Genomic DNA, 21,225 nt, shown 5'->3' with positions numbered 1-21,225 from the left:
AGAGTTTTCAACTTTTTATTGCTCCAAATTATTGGCATTTTATTCGAAATATTTAATTGATTTTTTCGCATCATTAATTAATTTACAAAAGGACTTTATGAAAAATTTATGTGCAAAATCTACAAAATAACGAATATTTTCATTTGAAAGAAAAGGCGAAAAATCTTCGCCGCTGAAAGTAGGCAAAAACAACATCAACGGTCATTTTAAATTTTTGTCAAACCATTTTCTCCTTTATCTTCACGCGAATCTGTTTATAAACCCGGAAATACTTTCCTCTCACTCTGGCATTTTGTGTGCGTGAAATGTTTGTTTGTAGTTGTGCGGAAAAATTTTTAAAAATTTATTTTTCCGGGAAAAACTCATTTTTGCGACTTTGGCCTACGCGGGAAATGCTTAAGGGGGCCCCGGGGAGCTTCAGTAAAAATTTGGGTGCGAAATTCGCCGGATTAAAAAAACCATTTTGTACGACTTTTTCTGGCGGAAATTTTGAGCATCCTGGTCACAAAAAAGGTGATTTCGCTGAGAAATTCGGCGGAAAACGCGAGAAAATTGCGAAAAACTGAAAATGTGAGGGAGACAGTACCAGTGATGTGCACTGTCTCATTTTCTCTTCAACGAAATGTACCAAAAATTAGCAGTGGTGGCTTTTGAAACTACATTTTTATCGCGCCAAATTCAAAAAGTACTCAAAAAAGCACGATTTTTATATGGGGGCTATGTGAAGAGAGGCTCTGGGGCGAAAATGAATATCGTTGGTAAAAACCGCCTAGTATCAGTAGTCTCTGTACCAAATTTCATCGCGATCGGACCAACGGTGTAGAAATGCATACCTGAACAGGAACGAAATTATAGAGAGACCTTTCTTTATTATATAGAAGAAGGTGTACGTACCCTGAAGTGCCTGAAGTCTTTAGAAACAATAGAACAAAATCTTCGACTAAATAAACAAAGATTTTTTTTTTCAAATAATAATTTTTATAAGATATTTAAACTTATTAATCTATAGAATGGAAGTTATTCTTTTTAGCGTCACTTGTTCGTTCAATGGATTCGATGATTTTTTATCACAAAACCTGAAAGCTCGTAGCTCATCCGTATGCAAAGTTCGTGAAGAAAAATCAAACATCATGAGCTTTCTGAGCTTTTTGTCAATAATTTACCCATATTTCCTCACAGATGAAAAACGCCTTAAAACGTTCTCAAAGATATGGGAATATTATTTTAATTCCCTAAGCTGATGTTCTGGATTTTCATCTGATGAATTCACTTCTCAGTGATACACTACTTGTTTAGGATTACTTTTCGTATAAAGCTCAAAGGATTTATTAAGCTGTTTAATAATCATAAATCATTAGCAACAGAAAAAAATAAACAGAATTAAGATAAAAGAAACCGAAAATTTTTAAACAAAGACAAAATGCTAGTAACTTCATGGCTATAGTGTCTGTCATATGATGACGTTCAGCAGCTAATGCGATGTCAGTGTGGGAGATGTGCGTGCAAATATTTATTTGCTCATGAAAAGAAAAAGTGATATGTGTCTCTTTTCTCGTGTTTATCACTTGATTTATTTACGCGAGAGTCGCGGTCGAGTTCAGATACTCTTCCACATCAGGTGAGCCTGGAAACATCAACAGGTTGTGTGGTTGCTTCATTTTACCGGAGGAGTGTCTCATGTGAAGACTTTATCAGTGCCCCAAGGCAGACCCATCTAAATTGTTTGGTGAGTCTTTTTTTTTTGCCGAATGTGACCAAAGGTTGAAAGATCTTTCGTTTATCAATTTTCACGCTGATTCCCCAATTCTCAAGCTAAAAATAATTTTTCCTAAAAATTGGTGTCATTCTCGTGTGCCGTGTCAATTTCTGCATTCAATGCAGGAATTCCATAATATATTTTAACAGCAAAAACATGCATTTCGGATTAAAAATATTTACATTGACTGTTATCAGATATCCTTAATTTTTCAAATCATTTCAATATTTAATTTTATTTTAAATCCTTGAAATAATAGCCAAGAATCGTATTTCTACAACAAAAAATCCCCTGCTGATTTTTAAGCTTCGGCTGATCAGAACGATCTCCCTCATCGTGATCATATCCATCCAAAGTGCGAAACGCGGAAAAATTTACATGCAACGCACCAAGATAAATTAGAGTGATTTGGTGGAGGACGCTGATGTCTATCGATGTGTATCAATGAGGCATTGTCGCCTTGGAAAATCAGCTCATTCGTCAAAATCCATGACAGCTTTCCTCCAATTGGACGAGAAGAAAGTCGGCAGTCGGCTAATCTGTCTTCCAATTGGAGGAAAAACTGTGGCCAGTCTAACGAATTAAATGATAAGAACATCATTAGATTTATCCCCGAACATCATTGCCAAGACTTTGATTGAATCTCGAATAAATCCCACGTTTTTCTAAACTTTAGAAGATGTATGAATTTTATTTTTAAAAATCATTTGACCATTAAGGTGATAATTTGTGTTTTTTTCGAAGAATTCTTTTCACAAATAATGCTTAATTTTATGTATTATACGATTAGGAAATCAACGCAAAACTTGATCTATCAGTTTATCAAAAAGAATGACCAATCTTTTTAGAAAATTATTGAAAGTTCTTTTAAAGTTCCTACGCCTGTAAGAATAATCATTTTTCTTCATTATGAATTTGATCATGCATTATTTTAACCCTTTCTCAACATTAGGATTACATGATCATCATTAACAATTACTATAAGTTACGTAATTTTTCGTCTGGAGCTAATATTTCAGGAAATATAATCAGATACATGAAAATTGAAATCTTAGAATGCGTTAGTAAGAATTTATAGTGAAAGGGTTAAAGAGCCACAACTTAAGTCATCTTGATTTGTAAACCAAGGTTATTTTACGCGATATAGGGTAATTTACTTTGAAATGTTAAGAAATGTGGTTCTAATTTTCCAACGATTGTTCAATAAGTAGTTATATGTTGCTATAATATATTCGTAATTATTATTCTACAGTTGAATTTGATCGAAAATCATTTAATTTATGTTCTGATAAAATAAGAAAAATCATTCACGAAGAATTTGTTGATTTTTCTTCGATCTGAAGCCCCTAATTTTACTACAAAAACAGCAGCTACAATGAAAAGAGGTTTCTTTGAATTAAGACATGATTTGGGTTGATATCTGTTGCATAATTGATTCAAACTGACTGCAATCCTGATGTAATAAATTCTTAAATTGTCATAAATTTATTTGCACAGAGAGTCTGGCAATAAATCACATCAAAAACACAATAATAAGTATTCTTACGTGAAAATTATGTGAAAACATTTAGCTAAAGACCTTTAGAGAAAAGTATAAGACCAACAATTTCTTTAATGTTAGAAGCTTGGTCTCATTTTTTTTAACATTGTTTCTCAGGAAAATCTTATTTCATTTCCGCCACTTCCATCACTTCCTTATAAATCATAAAACAGACAAACTTGACATAAAAAAATTTAATTGTTATTGATTATTGTGAGAAATATTACAGCTGCAATCAATATGCAAAAATAGAACAACTCTGCTAAAATCTTTTAAGAATTAATTTCCATATCAAACATTTATGCGATAAACTGCTCGGACAGTCAAAGAAAGTGATTTAACACATTTGAATTGTACCTATATCGTAAAAAAAAGATTTTATGCTTTTAAAAATGTTTTGGAAAGATTCTAATTCAGTAAGTTAGTTAATCTTACAAATAAAAAAATTTAAGTTAGACTCACGTGTGAAATATTATAGAATCGTCCTAAACAAAATTAAGATTTGAAAGAAACCAAAACTCTCATTTATTAATAACATTTCGTTATTAGCTGCATGTTTTTTCCTTTATCTCATATCAATGCCATTGATGTTGTAGAAATTCGCGGTTTCTTTTGTTAGTGAACAAAAAGCTTTCATGCACCGTCAATTGGGGTGATTTTAGAAACTTTTCTCTTTTGAAAGTTTATTATTCAATTATTTAAAATCTATGAAAAAGAGGAAGATGTTTCAACTCATAAGCTTCTAATCTAGGTATTTTCTTGAATTTATTTTGTTATCCCTTCCCAATTTTCTTCCCACATCACCCTAACTTACAGTATGAAAAAAAAATCTTTATGACAATGATATGCATTTTCACATTGATATTGCATTAAATTTTACTGCTATGATGAGTTTATTTTATTTGTGTATCGTATTGCAGACTGTGGGGTAAAGTGCGGAGAGAGACACTCAAAAGATGGATTTTGATCGCGTTTTGGATGAAATTGGGGAATTTGGAAAATTTCAATTGACAAATTACTTGCTAATTTGTCTTCCGGTATTTTTTGGAGCTGCCAACAGTTTGTCGTACGTTTTCACAGCCGGTGTTCCAAATTACAGGTATGTCGAGATATACGCGTGATGTGATAAAGTTTTAGCGATGATCTATGACTCAATCTCATGATTATGGCATAACAATGGGATTTTTTTAAAAGGTGTTTCGTACCCAATTGTGACGATCCAATCAATCCGAATTATGATGAATCTTGGATACATTATGCTGTACCCGGAGAGACAGATTCACGGGGAATTTTTACACCAGAACAGTGTAAATTATTTGTTCAGGATAACGCAACAATCAGCCGGAGTCATAGCCTAACATCCTTCAATGAGTGCCCACCAAATATGTTCTCGAGCAATGTTGAGGAGTGCAATCGATGGGTGTACGATCCATCCGAAAAGACGATTGTTGAAGAAGTTAGTACAATGTTGTAGTATACTATCAGTTATGAGATAATCCCGATGATTTGTGCTTTTTCTTATATTTTTTCTTTCTGTAAATCCACATTAATCACCATGGCGCTATCGCAGTGGTCTATCACATGCATGGCCAATCATTGGAAATTGAGTCTGGTGAGATAATTTTGGAGTATTTATCGCGTTGATATACGCGTGCTAAATTTTGTTTATATTTTTAGGTCGGTACAATGCACTTCCTCGGAATCGTATCAGGATCATTCATTTTTGGCGTTCTAGCCGATAGGTATTTAGCATGATTTCTTTACATTTTAAGAACATTTTGTTTAATGTTCGTTTCTCTTTCAGATACGGCCGGAAAATTGTATTCATTCTCAGTATTCTATTCATGTCTATCACGGGAATTGGTCAAGCGTTGGCAGGTCAATATTATATAGTACTTACTACAAATTGAATTAAATTATGGAATATTTTTCCACAACAAAAGATAAACTTATGTATGCAAAATGTTTATCATCATTGTAGGCAATTACATCATGTTCATCGTATTTGCCTACCTCAATGCTATTGGAACATCGGGGGTCTATCCACTTGCATTCATTCTTGGTAAAAATAAATTACTATAATTCCATTGAAACAAAACTTTAGCATTTAATTTTATCTTTTAGGTGTGGAAATGGTTGGACGGAGTAAACGTGAGATGTCAGGGAATGTACTAAACTACTTCTATGCACTGGGAGAGGCGGCTGTTGGACTTGTTGCATGGCTAAGTGGGAATTGGGTGACTGTTCAATTGGCAGTCTCAGCACCGCCACTTCTCTTTGCTCTCTACTACTGGTAAGGCACAACAGAACAATAATATTAATAATACTTGAAAGGAATTTGCGATACTATCGCCACGCGCTATACAAATTTTAATTAACAAATAGGATTGTTCCGGAGTCAGTGAGATGGCTCCTGGCTAAGAAGCACACGCACAAGGCGGGACGAATAATCAAGCGAGCAGCCAAGATAAATGGTGTTGTACTATCAGATTCAATTCTTGCCACATTTGAAGACAGCGATGACAATGTAAGGAAAGAGAGAGAAAATGAAACATTTCTCTGATAAAACCTTTAATTTTTTGTAAAACCTGTGATTTTTTTTTTTTGAAGGAATTGACCGACTCCAAAGAGGGACTTAATGAACAAACGGATAAATCCTTATCTCAGGTTGCTGTAATGAAGGAAGCCATCAAGTCAAAGACCCTCATGATAAGATTTGCCATCCTCATTTACAATTGGATCACCAATGCTTTTGTCTACTACGGACTATCGCTGAACTCCACAAGTCTCAGTGGGAACAAATATTTGAATTATGCCCTCGTCTGTCTCATCGAAATCCCCGGATATACTCTTGCTTGGGTAAATGATCGATAAAACCATCTACGGTCACCTTTTAATATTTTTTTTCTTTAAATTTGTGGTAGATTGCAATGAATAAAATTGGTAGAAGATGGTCCCTGGGACTCTCTCTTCTCCTCAGTGGAGTTACCTGTATTATTGGAGCATTTATCAACGCAGGTAATTATTTTTGTACTATAGAATAATTTATTCTTTCTCTTACTAATATTTCTTAATCGCTTTCTTTTGCTTCTCTAACACTATCGCTCTTAAGTTGGTGGGGAAGGTAACTAAAAATCTAATACTGTGTGGGAGTCTCATGAAAATTAGTAGGTATTGTTTTATGCTAAAATTGTGTTTTATTTCATCCAGATCTCGTTTGGGCTGTTGTTTCGCTATTTTTAATAGGAAAGCTAGGAATTACAATTTCCTTCTCAGTTCTCTACACCTACAGTGCTGAAATGATTCCAACGGTAAGGAAATATTAAGAATGTAACTTTAATTCTCAAGAATAATCGACTGAACTGGATTTTTGATTTACCTTTCAGGTAATTCGAAGCGCAGGTGTTGGTGCTTTGTCAACAATGGCTAGATTTGGTGCTATGTTGGCTCCTTTCGTTCCTCTTCTTGTGAGTACCAACTTTTTCTTTTAGTTCAGAATTTAGGAATATTTTAAAGAATTTCAAACTTCTTATTTTATTCTCTGTTTTTTTTTTAAGGGACTGTACGTAAAACCACTACCATTAATACTCTTCGGGATACTCTCTTTCATTGCCGGCATTACGGCCTTCTTCTTCCCTGAGACGCTGAGGAAGAAATTGCCAGATACAGTGGATGAAGCTGAGAATTTAGGTAGGACAGAAGAAGATATTGAACTTACATCGTCACCATTCAAAGAGAGCTGATCGTGGAAGATAGAGTAGAGTTGATAAAACATATCAATTTATAGTTAATTTTGAGAAATATGACTCGACTCAATGAGTTTGAATTTATTTACAATTTTTTATACTCTAAACTTTTTTGATGTGTTTTTAATTTGTAATTTTTCTCTCTTTTGGTTGTGCTTTTGAAATATTCTAACTCATTTTGATATATATAAATTTTAACAAATTTGAAGAGGTTGTTTGTTTGGATTCAAAAAAGTCAATATTTGTTCAAAATTAATTACTTTGAGACCTCGTAGAAGCAATATTTTTCAAAACACAAACAAAATGTATTTAAAATTGTAAATATTTTGTGAAAAGACACAAATTGACAAACATACGTACATATTTTAAGTCTCCCAGATAGATGGGAGTGACCAAATAAGAACGAATTTATCACCGCAAGAAGTTAATCTTTGACTATGAAGAGATAATGTTTAATTTGATTGCCATTTTGTAGAATTAGATGATTTTTTTACATTTTCTATTTTATAGATTTTTGCTAAAAGAAGAATAGACTTAAGTATCTCCTGTTGAAAACTGCAAATTCTATAAAAACCAAGATTTACTCATGTAATGTAAGAAAACTAAGAAAAAAAATACCACAAGAGTGCAATTTTTCATGCCATAAAACGTGTTAATGTAATTAAAAAAATCAATCAAATTATTTTTCTGGTTTTTCCATTTTTGATCTTTCCTATTTGAATGTTTATTGCCAATGTTGTGCAAGAGTTTTATTGCATCTGTTTGATTGTTAGAATGGTTAGAATGAATGATGAACTAATGACCACAAAGATTTAAGCTCGTAGTTTACAAAAACCTTGTTGATTGTGCAGGGATGGGTGAACGAACAATCTCGTTATGAGGTTTCATTTACAAAAAAAAAAAACTGCAAAAAAGAACCAAAGTAGTGCAAAAACTTGAGGAATACCGATAAAAAATCTTTAAAACCTTTAAAATTATAAAGAAAAAAAATCACAAAGGTGTACCCAATTCTATTCAAGTATATTTTTTAAAAACAAATTTCATTTTTTTTTTAACTTTTTAAATGTATTAAAAACTTAAAAAAAATGTTTGAGTCTCCTTTTCTAACGTTGATATTTCCTTTCCAATATGTTACGTTCATTCCCTAACTAGACATTCATATCTTAACGACAGACTTTCTCTTTCAAATTTTCGACGAATTTTTGACATTTCATTTCTAACGTTTGACGTCTTTGTGTTAAAATTCCAACATTTAAAATTTTTCTTTATAACTTTTCATCTAAAAACATTTCCTTTTGACCTCTAAAGAAAATCCAGAACTGCCTAAAATTTAATGGTATTTTGACACCCATGTGCACCTCTGGCTACGCCACTGTCGCCAAAATTTTCAGTTTATATCTAAATCTATAATTCGGAGAGCGAAATGTGTAAATAAATAATGATTTGATATAAAAATAAATTGTATTTTCTAATCAAAGAAATTTCTTTCTTTTATTTTGAGATAGTTTTTGAACTTTTTGAACAGACCTCCAAGCCCGCCCATTTCTCTTCTGGATTAAAACTTTTATAATGTAATCAACCTACGATCCCACAACACATGAATACAACAGTGTTGTAAATGATGGAATGTAAATGGAGTGGTTATCTCGCATCTTGCACTTGGACGTACTCAAACATGCGTTTCTAGAATTGAGAGATTTTTCTGTAGTAGCACCGTTGGATGCTGTGAGTTCTCTCGATGAATGTTTTTTATGTATTGAGCTTGTTGGGCTTTTTACTTTTGTTGACTCCTAAGCACCACTTGCAAATCTCTTTCGAGCAAACATTCTCAGCCGTTACAGAGAGCGAGGTGATCTAAATATAAAAATTTCATATATGAGATCAACCACATTAGTCTGTGGGCTGTATGTGGTGCAGCCAGCTGATGAAGATCCCTCCTCTATAGTGCACTTTGCGGGTGTTTTGCGATAACATCATCTGGATACGTTGAGATAAAATGTGATGTGATTTATGTGCGTCTGATTTAAAGAGATTTTTCGTGGTTCTGTGTCTCGTTCTTGTGTGTATTACGCAATCGAGGTAAAGATGCTAAAGAATTTTATTCACAAAAACTCAACTTGAATAGCTAATGAGGTGTATTTTAATCAGTGACAACATTCTACGCGTTCAATTCAGTTAGAAATTTGGAACAGGTGATTATAGAAGTACCTTCATAAAAGCACGACTACCAAAGAAATTAAAATTAATCGGTAAGTTTTAGTGCTTTAATTGAAATTTGAATGAGTTTTGGCAGGTGCTGCATCTCTTAACTTTTGCTCAGAATTTTTTAGATTCATTTTTGAACTTTTAAAAAAATCCAAACATGTTGTACTTGGATGTAGTTCAAGTGCAAAACCAATAGTAGATACTCAACATTCAATTGAAAGAAAAAAATTAGAGAATTGAGCATGAGAAAATATGTACAGCATCCAAGCCCAGATTTCTGTTGAACTTGGACGTGGTCCAATATTAATGTTTCCACCCATTCGGCAGTCGTGCGACTGTGTGACGCTAAACTCAATTGATTTGGCCAGACAACGATGTCTCTGCCGGCACTTCTAGTCAGCACGGGATACATGGGTATCTCGTGCGCTCTCGCACAGACAGCCCGGAAGCTGACCAGCCGTATGGTCAAGGAGGGTCTTGTGCAGGAACTCTTCTTCGAAGCCATTGCAGCTGCTGAACTCTGTGCCTGCTGCTTTGAATTAATCATCGGTAAGCTCTTCCTCAAATTCTTGCCAGGACATTTTTAATTAAAATTTTTTTTTTTGTAGTTGCTGACAACTTTGGTGTAGCCACATATGCCATCTACCTATTCCTTTTAACAGTTTGGTGGTCACAAGTTTGGGGTGATGCAACGGCTTGTCCCTACACGCACATGGAGGATATGGTTGAAGGGAAGACATCACCGAGGAATGTGGCTCTAAAGACATGGGCCCAACTAATGGGTGGATGTTGTGTATTTCGTTTTGTCCAAGTTCTCTGGTGGTTGGAACTGGCTTCAACGCACGAGGGAAGGGCCTTTGCGGAATGCACAGCAGATCTTCAGGTAAAACCCCAAAATCTCTTTAAATTCGAATAACGAGTTTTACGAATTTTTTTACATTCATGAAAATGAATTCTTTAAATTTCTTTAGTAAAGAGAAGATTTTGGGATGAAATGGATTATGTGGGAGGAAGGATTAATGAATCTCTTTCTAATTAATTCTTTGGCAGGTCAACCCTTATCTTGGAGCCATTATTGAGGGTATTGCCACACTCCTTTGTCGTTTAGCATCGAGATCCCTTGGCGAATTGGGCCCTAAGCACGCAACATTGATTGATTCCTTCATTGGGACAAGCCTCGTTGTGGCCGGTAATGAAACCGCTTAATCATGCGCACATATCCGTTCAGTCTTGACGGGAGCTCAAAAGTTGTTTCTAAAATTCTAGCTTTCAATCTCTCCGGTGGCTACTTCAATCCCGTCCTTGCCACTGCCCTCAAATGGGGATGCACCGGACACACCAACATTGAGCACATCATTGTTTACTGGATTGGAGCATGTGTAGGAGCAGTTCTATCCGTTCCTCTGTTTAAACTCCCAACCGTTCATAGTATTCTCGTGGGAGACGCCAAATCCAAAGATGAATAGACCTGGACAATACTCGCTGTGAGTGAACTTTTTTTCTGATCACGAAGATCGATGTAACGACTACCATCCGCCATTGAGCGGTTTGTTGAGATTTTTACGAATTTTTACCTCCTCCAAAGAGACAATAAATTCAAAAGTGATGTATTGAAGCAAAATAATGTTAAAAATAAATTATTTTAATTGTTTCAAAACTTGTTGGATTTTTTCCCGTCCGCTAAGATCATCAAATTGTTGTATAAGTCCATGGTTGGACTTTGGATCTTTACGTTTATATATTTCTCCTTCAATAATTTCTCTCTCTCTCGGGTTGTTTTGACTCGTTTTTTATATAGTCAAGTCAGTGGAAAAAGCTTTTAATCTCTTATCTTTATTTCAAAATACGTTTTTGACCGAAATTTCTTAATTCTTTCCTGATAAAAAAAAACCTCAATTGAAAGCCAATTCAATTGCGTTGTCTGTCTACAAAAATTTATCAAGGAATCTCAATGGAAGATAGCAGGGAATGAAGGTAGATCGATTGGATCACGAGCATAGTGCAAAGTTATTTGCTTTGTGAGTAAAAAAAATATTGGGGTGTACAATAATTCAACATAGGGAACTTCTATGAACCAAAAACATTTTATATGGGAAACTCTGCGATGATTTCTTGAACACCCTGTTACTTTTACTCATGCCAATTCTCTCTCACTCTCTGCCACGGAATTAATTGTAGCTCAGTGAATTGAGTCCAGTCTGTCACTCCAATTCAAGTGAGATTGTGTTATTTTGTAAATTTTCCTCGTTCATTTAATTTTATTTGCATCCCAGGAAGTAATCCTTTCAAACATCCTGCAAACATGGCCTTTGTACAGGTGAGAGGATTAAAATTTCAACTCAATTTCCACACCTTCTGATAAGAAGAATCACCGCAATTGGAATTAGGAGTTAATCCAGTAAAATCCCTCTAGATTTTAAAAGATTTACAAAAAATTATCACCAATCAATCTTGTTTTGATTGATAAAGTAATCCCACAAGGATTGAAAATGATTGCTTTGTGATTTGTTCAATAAAACCGCTTATTTCTGTAGCTTTCTCGCCATTTGAAGACCCTTGGGCGTCGATCCGTACCATCCATGGCTAGCCTGAGACACTCCTCAGGCTTCAGCATGACCCTTACGGATGAGCAGAAGGAGATGCAGGAACTTGCAAGGAAATTCGCAAGAGAAGAGATTATCCCGAAAGCAGCTCATCACGATAAAACCGGAGAATTTCCCTGGGATATTGTCAAGAAAGCCCATTCCCTTGGTCTTATGAACGCCCACATCCCACAGGAATTTGGTGGTCTGCAGCTACCACTTTTCGATAGTTGCCTTGTTACCGAACAACTCTCCTATGGATGCTCAGGCATTGGCCTAGCTATTGAGGGCACAGGACTGGGTGTAAGTTCACATACATTCTACAAAGACTCTTCCAGCTAATAACTATTTTAATCATACCTTCCAGCAAATGCCAGTCATTGCTTTTGGGAATAAAGAACAAAAGCAAAAGTACCTGGGTCGCCTAGTTGAGGAGCCTCTTCTAGCAGCTTACTGTGTGACTGAACCATCTGCAGGATCAGATGTAAATGGTAAGTAGGACTTTTTGTTCTTCTTGCTTCCTCGCGTAAATCTTTATACTTTCTTATTTGGCCGGAAAGAAGAAAACATAGCCAGGGCTACATTGCGAAACCGGCTAACTTTATATGAGCTCCGAACCGACTTAGCCGCTTTTACAATGTAGCTCTCGATAGATAAATAGGCGACTTTCTCAATATCTTACTAAACTTCTAAAAAGATATATTCGATGATTTATGTTAATCCTATGCTTTAGCCCAGGTCAGTTAGAGACTAAACTGTTATCAGTATTTAATCAGTTTCATTAATTTTTCTGTCTGTATTTGTTTCGTGATTTATATTTAGCTTTTTCTCATTTCTAATCGATTTCTGATAATAATATTTTGTTTCAATAAATACTGCTTCTATTTATTAATCTAATTGTAGAATATTTTAATAGTTTAGCATCTAAAAAACAAAAAGATCACATGGTTAGAATTTCTTTCCACCTTTTATGGTTCCTCGTGCATTTAAATGACTGACTTGTTATATATTTTATTTGTTTTGCTCTTCAAAGAAGAAAACTAACAGGGTAATATAATTTTTATTACAATTGCTAAGGGACATTTTAATTAACGTGAAATGCGTAAAATATATTAAATTTCTTGTTGGTAATTTTTTTTCCTTAACGTTTTTTTTCGTAAGTAATTTTCTAGATACTGTAAAAAAATTATGTAAATCTAGGTTTTATGCTTAATTTAGGTTCCTTAATTTTTTTTTAAAGATTTAAACCTTTTTTAACCCATTTTTGTAAAAGATTTTTCCCTGATTCTGACAAAGTGTAAAATCTTAGACTCTTTAGTTATCTTAAATGGGCACTGAATCATGGGAAAAATTATCTAGAAAACCAGTTGTGAAAACTAATCGGTTAAAAATTTCCTTTTAGCCAATTTTTAAATAAAAATTTTACTCTCTCCATTCAATCCTGATAAGAAATCCATGAATTAAGAAAAACTTGTTTTTTTTTCTTTATTTAAACCGGGTTTAGTGTAGTCGACTGTGCGTGCTATAATCTGTGAAAATAAGCTGTTATAAATTTCTTTACAATCAGTCGGGTTTCGTGTGTTATAACTCGGTCATCCGTCAAGAAAAGTTTGATGTTCTTGCTTTTCAAATCTCTGCTTAATTATTCGTGATTTATTCTGTATTTATTTGCATTATAAACAATAAAAAATGCAATAAAAAGAGCGTGAAATGTGCTATTCGTGAGAATCCAGTAAAATTTGAGATTGAAAATATGGAATATGAAAAATCAGAGTAAGTTTTTCTCTTTTCTTGTGTACTTTGACATTCCACGTCCGGAATATGAATTTTGTCCTATTCCTAGGCAAGAACTTGAAGACAATGTTCAGGAGCAAGGAGATCTTCAAGATTTTGACTTGAATGGTTCACCACAGCATTCAGACAATGAGGATTATGTCCATGAAGAAGAGGAAGAAAGTTCCTCATTTGATGAAGCCGAATCTGGGAAACGAAGGAAACGGGGCAGGAAGAAGGGTACAAAGAACAAGGCGAAGAAGACTAGAGGAGCATCAGGGAAGAAGGAAACAAAAGAAACAGATGGAAGAAAAAATCCTATACTGCCACTCCTGTATTGTTACATTTGCAACCGTTCCTACACAAAAGTCTACCCCCTGAATAAGCACTTAGATGAGCACTATAGCAATCGCAAAGTGATAAATGATAACCCATTTCCTTGCTCACAGTGTGGAAAAATTTTCACAGCAGAAAAATTCCTCCAATGCCACATGAGGACGCACCAGAAGAACATGATACATGACTGTCGTGTGTGCAATCGTAGATTCTCGTCAAGTAGGATTCTCAAGATTCATCAGAAGTATCACAGCAAGGAGCGCAAGTATAGCTGTGAGATTTGCTGTGAAAGTTTCCGCTTTGAAAATGCTCTTGTGATCCACATGGAAGAGCATATAAAGGCAATGCCCTTCCCGGAGAATCTTCTACGGCTGCACGTGATCCCATCGATTGATGAGCGGTCTCAGGCTCCTCCGGGTGTCAATCAGGAACTCCTAAATGGCGGAATTCTCTACAAATGTTCTCAGTGCCCACAGAAATTTGCCACAATCAATGAGAGGCGGAATCATCAGAGTAAGGATCATCCGAAAATTCACACATGCGAGTATTGTGGCAAAGAAGTAAAGAGTTCCTTCGCCTATCGCCTGCACTTGGTGTCCCACACGAAGGAGAAAACTTTCAAATGTAAACTCTGCGGTGATGCCTTTGCCTACCCTAATCTGCTAGTTGTGCACAGGAGAGTAGCTCACGGAACGGGGGATCCGGATAAACTCTTACGACCCTTCAGATGTGAACCCTGTGGCAAGGCCTACATCTTCAAATACGCCCTCACAGAGCACATAAACTACGTACACAAAAACCTCAAACTAATATGTGATCTCTGTGGGTATTCCTATGGTACAAAAGCACGGCTCAGGAGGCACTTCAAACGAGTCCACCTGCGGACAAAGATGAATGAGAAGCAGAGAGCTACCTGCGCAAGGATGGTGAGCAGTAGGGCGGAATATGGGAAGGAACGCAAATGTCCGGAATGTGATTTTGTAGCCAACAAATTGGCAGATATTCGGAATCATCGCATTGAAGAGCACTTCAATGGGCTTTTCTGCACAGAGTGCAACGAAACACTAACCAGCATCCTCACCTATCGATACCACATGGATGATCACCGAGATGGGGTAGATCGATGAAGATTTCTTTATTTCCATACAGAGTTTTATAAATTCCTTTTTGAATTTTCAGATAACGATAGCACCCGGACCAGGAAGGAACGGAAGGATCTTTGGGTGTTCCAACTGCGATAAATTCTACACTGATCGTCGTTTTCTGCGAGAACACATAAATGCTCGTCACAGATCGATGATATTCAAATGTGACCACTGTGAAAGGACTTTCCAGACCAAGAGATACCTCATTCGACACTTATCCCTACACCATGGAATCATTAATAAGACAGCAAAACCAAGAAAGGTGGATGGACTGAAGAAGAAGGCTCCAAAGAAGATGAAAATTAAAGTTCCGGACATTACTGCTGTTCCTGCGGAAGCGTCACATACATCCCATCAGCTGGAACCACCACAATCTTCTCCACTGGCTCTTCACATTCCCCACCAGTCACCACAGACCATCTTGACATCTGGTCAAGGACCAGTTGGTCTGGGGATTCAGCACTATAGGATGGAGCAAGTTGCTAAACCCATTACAAATCATGGAGGGATACAGATTCCCTTTAAAACTGAAACTCCTATTCAATTTATTCATTTTGGAAATATCGATTCTCTCCATTAAAAACGAAATATATATTATTAATTTATAATAAAGTGTGTTGATGAGAGAATAAAAGGAAAATACATATGTATAAAATGTTTTTCACGTACCTTTTGTGTCTTCTGGTGAGAATTGCCCAGGATGTCTTCCTTAGTCTTCTTAACCGTTATTAAAGAGAATTGTAGCTTTGTCCAGTAGTAAGGTACTTGTCCTGGTAACTCACACAATGTCTTCCGGCTTAAAGGATCAAATTTTCTACTCTAGGAATAAGGTTAGGGAAACTTTAGGAGACGCGTAGCTTTAAAACTGAACAAGGGGTGAGAATTCCGAGAATTCTGTATATGATTGATGAACATGATGGCAAACGACAAATTTTACACAAGATAACTTCACATACTATTTCTAATCAAGAAAATGTAATAAATCGAAAGAATCACAGGGAAAATTCATTTCATGGACTCACTAACTTTTGGCCATCTTGTGTTGACAACAACCCAGCAACAACAGCATCGGTAATATTTGAGATCCTTTTCTTTTTTTTTCCGTCGACATTTCATAAGAAACTTCCCGACGGCCCTAACATTCTATATTTTTTAATTTTTTACTTATCACAAAACAAAAAAATGAATTTTAGCGCCTGATTTTGAACGAAAAAGTGAGGTTCGATATAACGTGACGCCATTTTATACTGGCGTGGCGTCCCACGATTTTTTCGAGAACAATCAATAAACAAACCTTTAGGAAAGAAAGACGTTGATTTTTAATTTCCACACTTTTCCTTCAATTTCAGGTATTAAAACAAGGGCCGAAAAGAAGGGTGATGAATACGTAATAAATGGCCAGAAGATGTGGATTACAAATGGCGGTGTAGCCAATTGGTACTTTGTCCTGGCACGATCTGATCCTAATCCCAAAACACCTGCTGGCAAAGCTTTCACCGCCTTCATTGTGGATCGTGACACACCTGGCGTGACTCCTGGCCGTAAGGAGCTCAACATGGGTCAGAGATGCTCTGACACGCGTGGAGTAACCTTTGAAGATGTGCGTGTGCCAAAGGAGAACGTTCTGATTGGTGAAGGTGCAGGATTCAAGGTAGCCATGGGTACATTTGATGCCACACGCCCTATTGTTGCTGCTGGAGCCACAGGGTTGGCACAGAGGGCTCTCGATGAGGCCACAAAGTACTCCCTGGAACGAAAGACCTTCGGCGTGCCAATTGCTTTCCATCAAGCTGTGGCTTTTATGCTTGCCGACATGGCGATTGGCGTGGAAACCGGGAGGGTTGCATGGATGCGGGCTGCTCATGAAGTAGACGTGAAGAGTCCGCGAAAATCCTACTATGCCTCCATTGCCAAATGCTATGCATCCGATATGGCGAATCGCGTAGCAACGGATGCTGTTCAAATCTTTGGCGGGAATGGCTTCAATACTGAATATCCAGTTGAGAAGCTAATGCGAGATGCCAAGATCTATCAGATCTACGAGGGAACATCCCAAATTCAGAGATTAGTAATCTCCCGTGAAATGCTCGAAGCTGCTAAGCGAATGAATAATTAGGGAAATTAAATAGTTGGAATGTAATAAAATGCAAAAAATATCATTTTCTATTTTGTGCAGGTGGTGAATTTTTATAAAATAAAGAGGATTTGTGAAAAAAGAAACTTTTCTCTGATTTATAAAAATAATTTTTAAATTGTTCTAACGAATATTGGTACAGTTTCAGTATCGCCATGAGTTATAACAGACAAGTATAACAGACCGGCCATGATGTTGTGCCAGCCGGGATATTTCTGAAAGGGATTTATTGTGAAATTTTCAATACAAGAAAAACATCTCAAAAAGTTACTTAAAATTAGTTTTTAGCGTAGTTTTTAGGTGCAATTCAAAGAGAATTAGCTGTAGAATGGAAGAAGAAGAAAAACCTTTGGCCCTTCCAATATCTCCACGGAAAATTAAGCGTGAAAAGGAGACTCCGCCACGGGAGAAAGAACCCCAACCTGCGGATCTTTCCACCTTCTTAGGCACATTATTTGGCATTGAACCCCGCAATGAGGAGGATGAGAAAAAGTCAGTGGAACCCATGAAGACATCCGATGAGATCCTGACGGAGCTTTTCCAAGTTTTCAATGCAGCACCCCCGAAGAAAATCCTCGGGAAGACGGAAAAGAAAGACAAATCGAAGAAGAAACACAAAAAACACAAGAAAAAGTCAAAGAAAAAGAAGAAAGATGGGGATGAGGGGGAGAGTAGCTCAGATTCGGAGCAGTCTGAGAAGAGTAGGGGAAAAAGGGTGAAGCAAGAGGAGGATGAAGAGAAGAAAAAGAGCAAAAAGTCCAGGAAGAAGTCTCCGGAAAAGGTGAAAATTGAAGTTCCGGAGAAAGTTGTTGAACCAACAAAGGAATTGAGCAAGAAGGAAGAAGAGAAGGTAGAAGGATTGATTATACTTCCGAAGAATTCATTTTTAAGGAATTTTTTATTGCAGGATACTTCGAAACAGAAAGAGCCAGAAGGGAAGAGTCACAGAATCATTATTAAGGACCTAAAAAATAGTACAATACTTTCGGAGGCGACAAAGGTAGAGAAGGAGAAGGAAAAGTCAAGGGATCATCATCACAGCAGGGATAGGAGTTCCAGGAAGCGCCACAGGGACGAAATTGAGGATAGAAGGAAGAGAATTGATAGGGATTTGTCAGATTTCAGTATATCCGACGAGGAGGAGTATCATCATAGGGAATATTTGCCGCTGAGAAGCCGAGGAGATTCTCACGATGGATTTGATAGACGACGCCGCGAGAGGAGGTCTAGTAGGTCAAGGCACGATGATGGCTTCAGAGGGAGCAGCTACAGAGGAGCCAGGGATCGCTTCTGGGGTAGTCGCAGGAGGTAAGATTTTGATAAAATTCAATTTAATTCCTTTAAATCAGAGGCTGATGCAAATTTCTCTTCAAAAATTAGGGATAGATCTCGCTCCCGGTCACGATCACGTTCGGAGAAATCTTCTGAGAAGATTGATAAGAAGAAGCTGCTAGAGATCGCCAGGAAGAATGCCATTGTTATGCTGAAGAATGGAACGTTGCCTGGATGTCAAAATCTTGCCCCCGCTGATAAGGCTAAAGCCCTGGCAAAGATGACTCATGGTGGGAAGACAATTGAGGAGCTTACGGACTACTGCAAGAAGCTCTCAAACGGGGAAACTCTCAACGATCTCTCAAGCGCCTCCTCTGCCAATGAAGATAGTGATCATGACAGAGATGGCAATGCAAAGCCCTTCCATCATCCGTTTGTGGTTAAAGATCGAGGGCCTATTGTGATGAACATCAAGGTAAGTTTGAAGGGATTCCGGGATTTCCTTTAATTTCTTTTTGCTTATATTGGTTTCATTTTTTGGGCAGAACTCCGTACCAATTCCCCCAAAGACAGCTGAGCAAACAAAGGCACTCCTTATGCAATTTCCTGTGTCATCGGGTCAGCATCATCGTGCCACGGAATCCGAATGGGTTCCAGTATCGCCGAAGAAGCCAGATCCACCAAAAGAACCGAAGAAAACTGCTCCGATTCCTGCAAAGCAACTTAGTCAGGCTTTCTACACAATTCCCACGGAGGAACTACCACCACCAACTCCAGCACATCCTAGTGCTGAACCTGAGCCTGAAAGTGTCTTTCCGGAAGCTGCAACATCTCTGGTAAATTACTCCTGGGCATGAATTCTCTAAGAGTGAAAAACTCCCGTGATAAACTCCTGAAGGCTTTAGCGATTTGAAAGAAATGTGAAAACCGGGAAAATCTTCCGGGAGTTTATCACGGATGCATTATTTTTATTAGATGATCACTCTTATGTGAAGTTTTCCTCTTTTTTCCCCCGCAAAAAGTCTTTGGGAGTTTATCACGAGAGTTTTTCACTCAGAGAATACAGCCTCTGGATCGTTGAAAGTTTACTTTGAAATTAATTTTTTGGATATTTGCAGCAAAAATTGGATGTTTCCAGCATAATTACGCAGAGACTGAATGCCATGAGGAAGCTTCAGGAGAATCCAATGGACAAGGAAGCGCAGGAATTAATGAACAATACACAGAAGGATGTAAGAGATGCTACAAAGAGGAGATTTTTATTTATTCAAATTTAAAAAAAAATTCTTTTACTTTTCAGATGTCAAATTGGGCCACATCAAAATTCACACCAGGGAAATTCCTCGGGAGTACAGGAGCGAATATTTTGAGTGCAAAAGAATTGCAATCGGGCTTCCAAGCATGGGCTAAAAGAGTAAGTGACCCTAATGATGGTAAAATCACAACATTTCAGAGCCTTTTCTTCCTCTCCACCACATCCGTTATGGCTACAATTTCTTCTTCTAAAAAGGAATCAAACCCATGTAGATCACTCGATCGAGTTTTATTTACTAAAAAGAGAATCAACTCGTTGAGTGATCTACATTGGTGTTTTTGTGAGAGAGATAAAAAAAAAAACAAAAGAGATCCTCTAATAAATTTTCAGGCATTACCTCAGCTGCCTTGCCACACGGAGCAGATTTTAATTGAATCATCTGTCCTGATTCAATCAAAATCTGCTGAAACAAATCAATTTTTTTTGTCAATTTTATGATCATATGTTGGAATCATAAGCTCCTCCCTCCCCTTGGACATTTGTATATCAACCCTCGAGATCAAGAGGGATGATATACCGATGTAGAGCAGCAAGGTATCCTGAAAATTTATTTCAGACATTTAAGATTAGCATCGCTGTGTTCCTTCCAATACGTGAAATCACTCTTAAGTTTATTATATGAATTCGTCCTTTTGCATTGACTGGTAAGTGTGTCGCAGCATTGAAGAATCAATTTTATTTTATTTTATTGTTGTAAAAAAAATGGGAAGATTAATCAGAATCTTGGGAATCTCATGTGGGATCCACCTCATGGATTGCCTAGAAGGACAATTTTCTAATTAATTTGTCATTATTCAGGATCAACTCATCAGTACAGCCCCAGTTTCGGGTGGAATGGGTATGCATTTGCTGCAGAAAATGGGTTGGAGGCCAGGAGAAGCTCTTGGGAAGGATAAATCGGGTTCTCTTCAGCCACTCCTGCTGGAGGTGAAGCTGGACAAGAGAGGTTTGGCTGCTATTGAAGAGGTAAAAACAAAAAACTTTTCCTGTTTAGACAACGCTCCTCATGATGTTCTCATCAACAGAATCCGCATCAAGCTAACAAGAAGCGAAGGATGACAGCTGCCCAGGCTAAGGAAGCAATGCAGAATAAACATCCTGTCTCCCTTTTGGGGGAGATTTCATCAAAACGAAAATGGCTCTCACCCATCTATGAAGTTGTGATGGAAAGTGGTCCGGGACATCATAAGAATTTCCTTTTCAGAGTAAGATTTTCAATGAAAGAAAAATGTTTTTCGGGATTTTTTTTTCATCTTTTTGTTTTATTTCTTTAAAAGGTCACCCTCAATGGAGTTTCCTATACACCTCAAACCCCGAGTAACAATAAGAAGGAAGCCAAAGCAGTGGCTGCTCGGTGCTGTCTTCAGCAATTGGGGATACTTCCGTGAATTCTCTTCACAGTAAATGAATTTAAAGAAAAA

General features: G+C 36.9%; 5 protein-coding genes across 11 annotated transcripts; all 5 read left to right on the top strand.

Moving 5' to 3' along the window:
• The first annotated feature begins 1,437 nt into the window (after positions 1 to 1,437).
• Positions 1,438 to 7,724, top strand: LOC129795313 (organic cation transporter protein). Of its 2 annotated transcripts, XM_055836465.1 has the most exons (15): positions 1,465 to 1,726; positions 4,217 to 4,395; positions 4,491 to 4,752; positions 4,867 to 4,908; positions 4,974 to 5,038; positions 5,101 to 5,174; positions 5,278 to 5,358; positions 5,421 to 5,589; positions 5,682 to 5,823; positions 5,907 to 6,155; positions 6,221 to 6,314; positions 6,409 to 6,420; positions 6,507 to 6,607; positions 6,683 to 6,763; positions 6,854 to 7,724. In XM_055836465.1, the coding sequence occupies exons 2-15, from the start codon at positions 4,253 to 4,255 to the stop codon at positions 7,037 to 7,039; spliced, it is 1,701 nt and encodes a 566-aa protein (XP_055692440.1). In that variant the 5' UTR covers positions 1,465 to 1,726; positions 4,217 to 4,252; the 3' UTR covers positions 7,040 to 7,724. The 2 variants fall into 2 exon arrangements, with proteins under 2 accessions (XP_055692448.1, XP_055692440.1); XM_055836473.1 differs by lacking the exon at positions 6,409 to 6,420 and having other exon boundaries at positions 1,438 to 1,726.
• Positions 7,725 to 8,823: 1,099 nt separating this feature from the next.
• Positions 8,824 to 10,904, top strand: LOC129795296 (aquaporin-11). 5 transcript variants are annotated; one of them, XM_055836443.1, is made up of 6 exons: positions 8,824 to 9,121; positions 9,191 to 9,291; positions 9,575 to 9,796; positions 9,856 to 10,130; positions 10,298 to 10,436; positions 10,514 to 10,904. In XM_055836443.1, the coding sequence occupies exons 3-6, from the start codon at positions 9,622 to 9,624 to the stop codon at positions 10,711 to 10,713; spliced, it is 789 nt and encodes a 262-aa protein (XP_055692418.1). In that variant the 5' UTR covers positions 8,824 to 9,121; positions 9,191 to 9,291; positions 9,575 to 9,621; the 3' UTR covers positions 10,714 to 10,904. The 5 variants fall into 5 exon arrangements, with proteins under 5 accessions (XP_055692418.1, XP_055692409.1, XP_055692398.1 ...); XM_055836434.1 differs by having other exon boundaries at positions 8,858 to 9,121; positions 9,218 to 9,291; positions 10,496 to 10,904; XM_055836423.1 differs by having other exon boundaries at positions 8,858 to 9,121; positions 10,496 to 10,904.
• A 133-nt stretch (positions 10,905 to 11,037) lies between these two features.
• On the top strand, positions 11,038 to 17,303 carry LOC129795294 (medium-chain specific acyl-CoA dehydrogenase, mitochondrial-like). The gene is made up of 4 exons (XM_055836397.1): positions 11,038 to 11,564; positions 11,782 to 12,132; positions 12,197 to 12,320; positions 16,433 to 17,303. Exons 1-4 carry the CDS (start codon positions 11,550 to 11,552, stop codon positions 17,197 to 17,199), a joined length of 1,257 nt encoding a protein of 418 aa, XP_055692372.1. The 5' UTR covers positions 11,038 to 11,549; the 3' UTR covers positions 17,200 to 17,303.
• LOC129795289 (zinc finger protein 154-like) lies at positions 13,362 to 15,738 on the top strand. Its single transcript, XM_055836386.1, has 3 exons — positions 13,362 to 13,602; positions 13,673 to 15,053; positions 15,118 to 15,738. Exons 1-3 carry the CDS (start codon positions 13,583 to 13,585, stop codon positions 15,661 to 15,663), a joined length of 1,947 nt encoding a protein of 648 aa, XP_055692361.1. The 5' UTR covers positions 13,362 to 13,582; the 3' UTR covers positions 15,664 to 15,738.
• A 109-nt stretch (positions 17,304 to 17,412) lies between the features above and the next one.
• Positions 17,413 to 21,225, top strand: LOC129795279 (protein Son). 2 transcript variants are annotated; one of them, XM_055836369.1, is made up of 9 exons: positions 17,413 to 18,067; positions 18,125 to 18,525; positions 18,598 to 18,964; positions 19,035 to 19,325; positions 19,608 to 19,721; positions 19,790 to 19,903; positions 20,603 to 20,770; positions 20,830 to 21,009; positions 21,082 to 21,225. In XM_055836369.1, exons 1-9 carry the CDS (start codon positions 17,546 to 17,548, stop codon positions 21,190 to 21,192), a joined length of 2,268 nt encoding a protein of 755 aa, XP_055692344.1. In that variant the 5' UTR covers positions 17,413 to 17,545; the 3' UTR covers positions 21,193 to 21,225. The 2 variants fall into 2 exon arrangements, with proteins under 2 accessions (XP_055692344.1, XP_055692350.1); XM_055836375.1 differs by lacking the exons at positions 20,830 to 21,009; positions 21,082 to 21,225 and adding an exon at positions 20,361 to 20,448 and having other exon boundaries at positions 17,423 to 18,067; positions 20,603 to 20,717.

The sequence above is a fragment of the Lutzomyia longipalpis genome, chromosome 1 (assembly GCF_024334085.1).
Source record: "Lutzomyia longipalpis isolate SR_M1_2022 chromosome 1, ASM2433408v1".
NCBI lineage: Eukaryota > Metazoa > Arthropoda > Insecta > Diptera > Psychodidae > Lutzomyia > Lutzomyia longipalpis.
The sequence above is the reverse complement of the archived record's forward strand: the minus strand, read 5'-3'. Positions and strand labels throughout refer to the sequence as shown.

Excerpts from the sequence above, each read along its gene's own strand:
- LOC129795294 (XM_055836397.1), top strand. Across the intron at positions 12,133-12,196 it reads TTGAGGGCACAGGACTGGGT|CAAATGCCAGTCATTGCTTT; the intron begins GTAAGTTCACAT and ends CATACCTTCCAG. Across the intron at positions 12,321-16,432 it reads TGCAGGATCAGATGTAAATG|GTATTAAAACAAGGGCCGAA; the intron begins GTAAGTAGGACT and ends CTTCAATTTCAG.
- LOC129795279 (XM_055836369.1), top strand. The coding sequence starts at position 17,546 with ATGGAAGAAGAAGAAAAACCTTTGGCCCTTCCAATATCTCCACGGAAA. Across the intron at positions 18,068-18,124 it reads GCAAGAAGGAAGAAGAGAAG|GATACTTCGAAACAGAAAGA; the intron begins GTAGAAGGATTG and ends TTTTTATTGCAG. Across the intron at positions 18,965-19,034 it reads CTATTGTGATGAACATCAAG|AACTCCGTACCAATTCCCCC; the intron begins GTAAGTTTGAAG and ends TTTTTTGGGCAG.
- LOC129795289 (XM_055836386.1), top strand. The coding sequence starts at position 13,583 with ATGGAATATGAAAAATCAGA. Across the intron at positions 13,603-13,672 it reads ATGGAATATGAAAAATCAGA|GCAAGAACTTGAAGACAATG; the intron begins GTAAGTTTTTCT and ends TCCTATTCCTAG. Across the intron at positions 15,054-15,117 it reads TGGATGATCACCGAGATGGG|ATAACGATAGCACCCGGACC; the intron begins GTAGATCGATGA and ends TTGAATTTTCAG.
- LOC129795313 (XM_055836465.1), top strand. The coding sequence starts at position 4,253 with ATGGATTTTGATCGCGTTTTGGATGAAATTGGGGAATTTGGAAAATTT. Across the intron at positions 5,824-5,906 it reads TTGAAGACAGCGATGACAAT|GAATTGACCGACTCCAAAGA; the intron begins GTAAGGAAAGAG and ends TTTTTTTTGAAG. Across the intron at positions 6,608-6,682 it reads GTGCTGAAATGATTCCAACG|GTAATTCGAAGCGCAGGTGT; the intron begins GTAAGGAAATAT and ends TTTACCTTTCAG.
- LOC129795296 (XM_055836434.1), top strand. The coding sequence starts at position 9,622 with ATGTCTCTGCCGGCACTTCTAGTCAGCACGGGATACATGGGTATCTCG. Across the intron at positions 10,131-10,297 it reads AATGCACAGCAGATCTTCAG|GTCAACCCTTATCTTGGAGC; the intron begins GTAAAACCCCAA and ends ATTCTTTGGCAG. Across the intron at positions 10,437-10,495 it reads GACAAGCCTCGTTGTGGCCG|TTGTTTCTAAAATTCTAGCT; the intron begins GTAATGAAACCG and ends GGAGCTCAAAAG.